Raw genomic sequence first — 8680 nt, forward strand, 5'->3', positions numbered from 1 at the left:
AGACGTCAAACTTAAGGTGCGTTTGATATAACTGAATGAGTTAGTGTTGAATGATTCAGAATCTGAATGGTCTAGAGCCTCTGAATAAGGTTTGCTCTGAATGAAAAATAGTTGTTTGATAATCATTTAGAATGAACGATATGAACCGACTAAAACTACCTTATTAACGTGTGACATGAATAAAAAATTTAATATACTTGTTACTTAGGTGATCAGGATGTGATTTGAGGAGAATATTACAGATAAATTAGGCTCTTAATGGTTATGAGATTGTTTCAGAACCATTCAGCACCATATGTCATTCAGATGTCAGAAACAAACACACTGAATGCTGAATGGTTTAGTATTCAGTGCTGAACCATTCCATTAAGAGGCAAACAAACGCACCCTTAAAGATTTGTTGATTCGGTGTAAGGTTAAAGTGGAGCACATCTTTTTGTTTGGGGTTTTTGCTTGCATCTGTGTTTGCGAGGATGTGATTAGTTCCTCTACTTCACTCGATGCCCCTTCCGATGAGTTCGTTTTCATCATTCCATATGCAGATTTTGCTTCGAGATTCAGCAGGTTTGCGTGGCCAGAACTCATTGGGGTTCTAATCACTTGCTTCTTTGATGTTAGCGCTCGAACCGTGGCAGGGTTGTTTGGTGAAGTTTTGACAGTTGTAAAGTCGATTTCGGCTCTAGGTAACCTTGATTCCATGTTTGTGTTCGTTAAATCGGCAAGGGTTAAACACATACACGACTTAGTAGACGTGGAACTCAATGACTTGGAAAAGTCGAACATTCAAGTTTGGGTTTCGGAAGTCTCTGATTTTGTGCATTTAGATCGAACACTATCCATGGATTTTGATCAAGACATGATTGGGTTGATTATTTGTTCTATTATTCTTGATGAGGTCAATAATATTGGAGTCGTTCGGGAGAAGGAGTCAGTGGACGATGTTATTGACATTATTGAGGCTAAACATTCATGTTTGCTTTATCGTAATCACTTTGAAACATATAGAAATGGTGTTGATAAAGGCATGGTTTTTAGTTCAATTAGCAAGACCTTTAGAAAATTTGTTGTCATGTCGGAACCGATGGTCAAGGATACCGGCGAGATTATCTTTGGTAGTTTTGATCATCATGTTATTGATAGTGTTACTAATGAACCTACTTCAGATCCTCCCTCGACTACTTTGGTGGACTTGTCAAAACCTTCGGTTACAGCTCTTTCCATTATGGATCCAAAAGGATTCAATTTTGTTAAGAACAAATGGCAAGTGTTGATGATGACGTTACAAAAGCGTTTGATGTGGACAAAAGTGGTGCTTCTACTTCATTAGGACCTCATAAGTTTGCTAATGTTAAAAAGAAATGTGCTAGTTACAAGAATTTGGCACAAGTTGTTGAGGCGCCGGTTCGAGATGAAGACGCGATGTGCGTTTATTATACTTATAAAAATCGGACAAAAACGTTTAATTTACTAACACACAAATGGGCAACGAATCTGAGTCATATGTAGCTAGTTAAAAGTAAGTCCGATCGATCCACAGGGAGTAATGTGATTCAGAATTCGATAATCAAGTAATATTATTGTAGTAGAAAAAGGGGAGTTTTGTTTTGATTTTGAGAATATAAAAATACGTAAGTAAAGCGAATAGACAATAATAAGGAAATGGTGCCAACTTGAATGATTCCCTTTGACGTGGATTGTATAGGAACTAAACCGATTATTTTGTTAACGGTATATAGCCTTATGACTACTGGCCAAATAATCACACGAATTCAACCAACAAGAATTAACCAACCCTCGTCGATCTTTCCCTGTCAGTCAAACTATACCTGACTAATGACTGTGAGACTCAACCCAGTTTCACTCTCGTAGAACCACAAACTACAATGGGATACCTTATGCAATTACACAATTGCTAAGTTTCAATACCAACCAATCACCAATCACACTCGTATACCAATCTCTTGGAAATATTCATGTAATTGTCTAGATCACCAGAGGTGTTGAAGCACAAATCGTATATTACGGATTAACTCTCGTTAACCGCTCAACAACCTATGTGATTGGAGTAAATCATCAAACCTAGCAACGATGGGTCTTTGGTTGAACACACAATCAAAAGTCAAATAACGCAACAATATTACATGTTATTAACAATCCACAATCAAAGGTTCACAATCAAGTGAACACACAAAGATATTTAGCCTAGCGTAGTGCAAGAAAGATGAACAAGATGATCAATACAAGTAAATCTCATACTTAAATTAATAAGAGAAGATAAACAAGAGTACCAATTGTTATGAAGATCAAATCTCACAAGATGTTGTTAACTATGATTACAAAATGAAAAGAAAATGGGAATAAACCCTAAAAATCGCCCCAAAATCGCCTGGAACTTCAGAGTGCTGAAAAAAATACAAGTTGTCCCTTCAAATGACCCAAAAATCGCTTTAAATACATCAGGTAACCCGTCGTGGGGTGGCACGCCGTCCTAATAAGTGGCACACCGTGCCATGTGGCTGCTGATTATGCTAGATGTGAGACTGGCACACCGGGTCAAATAATGGCACACCGTGCCACCTGGTTTTTGCACCAATTCATCCTTTAAATGTGACAAAGTGGCCAAATATATTTAAAACGCGATGATGCACAACCCAACAATTATTAACTCAGCGAAAAATGATCCCGCGACATTGTTTTAGCATCAGCGAGCCCATGAAAACTTAAAAGCTTGCCTCTAATAATCTTCAATCATTATTCGATACACTAAATCGACTTCTGAGCTCAATTATCTTCAAAAATCTGCAACAAACTCCAAACGATGCTCCAAGAATGTATTATTTAATCTTTAACCACAAATGAGCTAAACGGCTGCAAAAACGCACAAAAACACGATAAACGGAACTGATATTGCGACAATGAATTTATATGATTTAAGCAATATCAAATCCCCCACACTTGACCTTTGCTTGCCCTGAAGCAAGATGTAAACACAAAATATATTTAGCCATTAAATTCAAGATATCCCCCGCTACAAGTTCAAGACAAGCGTTCAGAGAAATGTATGAATAAGCTAGGACTCAAGTAACGTAAGTCACCTGAGTAATCCCGCATATCATGCGAATTTAATTTCTCAAAACTGCGAGATGCCTATCAATCGTAATTAAGCAATTGTCTCTAGAAATCACATTTAGGACCTAGATAGCATGACATAGCAGCACTTCACCAAATGGGTAAAATCCAAACACTCAACTTTCCATCTAGGCAAGACCTCGGGTCAAGTGAAATTTACACTTCCACAAGTAAGGGTGAGCCAATTAAAGTTAAGGTCGCTAAACATACATCTGAACCGGCGTGACCACCAAGCATGATATCAAAGGAGAACATAATATGGGTAAGATATACAGATGGGTGGATCGGGTGGTCATGACACATATATAAAATGGTATAAAGGCGAAGCTAATTCGTTATTACCAATCGATTGACAAGTCAATACGGTTAATTCAAGCGTGACTACACTTAACCAGATCGAGATTCACACACGAAAGTCTTCCTTCGAAACTTATTCGCACTCATATATTACAGTGAAACAAAAATACATAACAATTCACTTTTTTTTTTCCTCTTTCATCATTTTTTTCATTTTCATTTTTCTCATATTTTTTTTTTCCTTTTGTTTTTTTTTTTCAATACAAGTTATTCCTCAAGAAGAATATACCAAATACAATGAAAAGAAAATTACATGAACGAGTAACACTCTCTGAAATTCACGGTCCTCACAATGCGTATCATGACCATTACATACAAAAAGATCACTAAAAAATGCTTTAAACCTCTCTCTCTCTCCCATGTGTGAAAACTTCTCCAATCAAGGCAGCCACAATATTCTTTAATCCATTATCACTAAGTAATGAGTCAATGGAAAGGTAATAACGAGCTAAAACCTCTAAAAATCAGGTATGAATGGGAATATGGTTTTTGTTGTGGTTTTTTATCAACTTAGGCTTCTAAGGGTAGCTAGATGGAATGTTAGCACACAAAATGGGTACTAACGACCTAGGTGGACTGGTTGCAAATTGGTTTTAAAAGAAAAAGCTATAAGATTCCTAACGTCCTCATTATCATCTACCGTACTTATATCACAAGAAATATGATCCCACTTGGTTCGGAAAGGGAGCAGGTGAATACACTACACAACAGCACACATCTATAGGCAATGGGACCTAAAAACGAGCGTCTAAGGTCAAACACTCACACACTAAAGTCCATAGTCCACATAACCTACACACATATGCTAGTCATGCAATTTTAACCTTACGGTCGGCTCCATAAATGATACATCTCGTATGTCAACAACAATAGTATCGAAAGAAAGGAAATCATTGCCCGAATAATTATTAAGTCCAATTAAGCATGGTTCCGAAAAAAAATTAGACCATTTAAAGCACGTCACAAGTAAATAAAATCCAATTTCCAAAAAGAATAGCAAGGGCCAAGCATGCACAAACCAACCCGCGAGAAATTATCTCCCCCCACACTTAAGTTCAGGTAATGCCCTCATCACTTGATAATATTGTCAAAGATAAGTTCGAGAGGGGAAATAAGCAAAAAGGGAGCGAGAACTTCCCAGCGACAAAGATATGATGATCAGCGAAAGGACACTTGATGGATAGCGCTGATCTTACTGCCAGCATAAGACATCGCCCTTTCCCGATCGCATACACAACATTGCATGAACATTAGCATCATGCTGAACTTACTGCCAGGCTTACCGAGCTACCTTAATACCAATAAAAATGTACAACACAAAAAGGTTAATCTAAACAAGGGCTGGAGGAAAAACCACCATCATCAAAAATACATGCCAAGAGTACACAGGCGAAAATAAGAAAGTATGAGTACAGTACAACTGAAGAAAATGTAAAATATACAACACAATCAGAAATCAGGCATGAAGGTCCTAATCATCAGCCTAAGGGCCACCACGTGGCACACGGTTATGGCGACGCTTCCTCTGATAGTACAGAAACTCGCCCTGCTGTTGCTGAAGCTGTGACAAACTGGTGCTAGTAGACGCACCACCCCAATCAAATGTGGGCACATAAGCAGGATGGTGTGGGTGAGTATAATATCGAGGCCGCTTAAACTGCACATCCATCGGGTCATCGGAGTCTAAAGTAGCCTGTGTAGAAAGGTAGTGGTGAGTAACAACATCACTCCGATAGTTTCCCCACTGCTGATCGTAGCGCACCGCTGTGATCTCCCTAGACATATCACCCAAATATCTCATCACCCCAGTGTTGAACTTCTTACGCTCGGCATCGACTCGCTCGGCACGCTCGAGTCTGGAACGACGGTCCTCCTCCTGACCAAGCTCAATACGTCCTAAACGCAACATCACATCTGTATAATCAACAGGAGCCTGCCCATATTGCCTAGGCTCCTCCATGTCCGCATTATCAGACGCTTCCGCAAAATACCGAACCAATGACCCAAGATTATTTTCCTTCAAAATATTCCCCTTAATATAATCATTCATACCAAGCTCTTTCATGTTAACTGAATGAAGACCTGTTAGATCAATACCGAGGCTCTGTGCAATCAAAGTGACAAAATGACCCCCGTATTTTGTAGTCCTAGGCTTACCCGAATTATCCTCATGCAGATATGATAAAATCATCCGTGGTATATGCACAGGACGGCCGTTCACGATTGCCAGAACATACCAAAGATCCTTGTTTGAAACCTTTTCGTTGTTCTTCTGGTAACTTATGGTGTTAGCAACAAAACGATGAATACATCGATGGCGACTATCTGTGATCTTGGTAAACGATTTCTTACTTGCTTTGAACTCCACATTACTCACCTCTCCCAAGCCCCAGCATAATCAAAACCTGACTCCTCGTGCTCACATCTCCCCAAATAAACAACTAACCATGGAATACCGTCATAAATTCCAAGCGCTTTCACAAAATATTTAAGAGTCATAGTACACTCTACACCCCCAACCGAAACTTCATATAATCTCTAGCAATCGGAGCGGTGAAACGAACCGCGAGTGGCGACAAAAATTCACGAGTAATCAAAGGGTAAACTGGCACATCAATCTGAAATAAATGCTCCCAAGCCTTAATGGTTTAGGTTGTAGAAGAATTAATTGGGGTAACCTGACAACGCAGAAGCCCCATAATTACATTATACTACCGTGCCAACAATAAAGGCTCAAAGTTAATATGCTTGGACAGAATGACATCACTGTCCATAAGAACTTTCACACGATCCCTGTATTGAGCATCCCGTATCAATGCATTAATCCACTAGTTAGGTGTAGACTGAAGTGTAAACTGACTCTCAGATTCAGAACCCTTCTCGTGATTATCACTTTCGTCCATAGGATCATCTACCTCAACTTGTCTCTGTCTCTTAGCAGCCGGTTGTTTAATTTCAGGATTCCTTGACTGCACAATTTACAATCAACACAAACAAAGTGGCAACAAAGGAATTAGCGTTAGACGCAAAAATGCACATGTTCTCAATCACCACACTAAGCATAAAATCATAGGATTTCGATTAAACAAAATGTCATTCCAACATGCTATCATTGCATAATCACAATCTAAACAATTCACTTAACCAAAAAAACTGGTATGTAAATAGTCAGACATATCATCATTACGCAAAGTCACACCACATGAGTCAAAACGTCGCAGATAACCATGACTTTCCAAAAAAAAGTAACTACATTCATACTCACATATTTCCATTCCTACATTCGAAGTTCACAAAACATAAGAAATAAAAACATCACATATATCTGCTTAAACAATCAAAACACTCCAATAGCAAACAACTAGTCAACCTAGGATCCAGACTCAAAGCATACGAGCAACATGACAATCACACCTTAAACATGATAAATTTTAATAGAAATAGCATAAAAACATAGCTAACAACACAACTCAACATCATTCGGATCTAAATAGCACATAACTATTTCTAATTGCATTTAATTCATAAAAGTCAACCGAAGTCAAACTCAGAAAGCCAACAAGCCATGACCAGTCAAATTGAAAGCACCAAGATCAAACAATCCATGAAATTGACACAAATAAGTACATGGTATGAGACTAGTAGAAGTAATAGCTTGATTAAACAACAAAAATAACTCCAAGAAATCACCAAATTCGGATTTGGGTCAAAACCCCTAATTCACATGAACCCTAACTTCTAAAAATTGAAACTTGAACAAATTAAGCAAGGATTCATGGCATACTAAGCATAAATATCACTAATTAGCAACAAATTCGGGTATTCAAGCAAAAACTAGCAATTTTAAACAAACCCACATGTAAACCGAAATCAAGATGATAAGGCATGTAAATTCGTAAACAAATAGAAGAAAAGAAACAGGATTCATACCCTTCCCATGAATAATTGCAGAGATGCAGAAGGATTAAGCACGGATTGCACAAAAAAAAAAATAAGGGTTAGTGGGTGTTGGAGAGAAAGAGCCGACCGGCTCCTGTAGAGAGAGGGAGAGTGAAGTGATACAAAATATTAATAAAATTTAATGGGTCTTATAATATAGATGCAATTAAAATCTGATCAGGTTATAAGAAAAAAATGGGTCACCAATTAAACCGTGGGTCAGGTCAAACATCGGGCAACATGGTCAACAGGTGGTGGCACATTGTGCCAAATGGGTGGCACGGTGTGCCGATTGCTGACTACATTGGCTGATTTTGAACATGGCACAGAGGGCCAGCAAGTGGCACGGAGTGCCAAACCACTTCTGCCGAAAATTTAGTTCAAATGGCACGGAGGGCCAAGTTATGGCACGGCGTGCCAGACGTGTTCTGGTGTTTTTGGGCATTTTAAACAAGTAACAGCAAAACAAAACAACGACACTAACAAATACCCACATAGCAGCAGCAAACGAGCACTTAATACATGTAAAATCACACTAATCATGCAATGATGAAAAATGAACAAACTATACAAAAGGTCCGTGTGCGAGTTTTTTTTAACGAGTCTTGCACTAGACTCGGCCCCAAGCTTAGTTAGCCTTGGGGTAGAACGTGAGATCCTCACGTTAGGTTATATCAACACCATCATAATATAATTTCAACCGATGTCCATTAACCTTAAAAGCATTCCCATCATTACCAATCAACTCCACATATCCGGAGGGAAACGCACGCTTAACCACGTATGGTCTCGACCATCGGGACCTAAGTTTTCTCGGTGAAAACTTATAACGCGACAAGAACATTAACACTTTGTCTCCCTCTTTAAACTCTTTTCTTTCTTTCAAGCGGGCATCGTGCCATCGCTTAGTTTTCTCTTTATAAGAAGTAGAATTCTCATAAGCCTCTAATCTCAACTACTCTAATTCGTGCAATTGTAAAAACCTTGATTCACCCGCTTTGGCTAAATCGGTGTTGCACAACTTGAGTGCCCAATAAGCTCGATGTTCAACTTCAATCGAAAGGTGGCATGCCTTCCCATAAACTAATCGAAAAGGTGTCGTTCCAATGGGCATCTTGAACGGTGTTCGGAACGCCCATAAGGCATCATCCAACTTCCGGTGCCAAATTTTAGGATTATCATTCACCGTTCTTTCAAGAATACGCTTTAGACCGCGATTGGTATTCTCTACTTGCCCACTAGTTTGTGGGTGGTA

General features: G+C 38.8%; 1 protein-coding gene across 1 annotated transcript; it reads right to left on the reverse strand.

The window, feature by feature from the left end:
- Nucleotides 1-4969: 4969 nt before the first annotated feature.
- On the reverse strand, nucleotides 4970-7558 carry LOC139854356 (uncharacterized). Its single transcript, XM_071843664.1, has 2 exons — nucleotides 7417-7558; nucleotides 4970-6455 (listed from the first exon to the last, which is right to left on the reverse strand). The coding sequence occupies exon 2, from the start codon at nucleotides 5675-5677 to the stop codon at nucleotides 4970-4972; it is 708 nt and encodes a 235-aa protein (XP_071699765.1). The 5' UTR covers nucleotides 5678-6455; nucleotides 7417-7558.
- Nucleotides 7559-8680: the final 1122 nt, after the last annotated feature.

The sequence above is a fragment of the Rutidosis leptorrhynchoides genome, chromosome 6 (assembly GCF_046630445.1).
Source record: "Rutidosis leptorrhynchoides isolate AG116_Rl617_1_P2 chromosome 6, CSIRO_AGI_Rlap_v1, whole genome shotgun sequence".
Lineage (NCBI taxonomy): Eukaryota > Viridiplantae > Streptophyta > Magnoliopsida > Asterales > Asteraceae > Rutidosis > Rutidosis leptorrhynchoides.

What these genes read in the sequence shown, in the direction of transcription:
- LOC139854356 (XM_071843664.1), bottom strand. Translation starts at nt 5,677, where the DNA reads ATGATTTTATCATATCTGCATGAGGATAATTCGGGTAAGCCTAGGACT.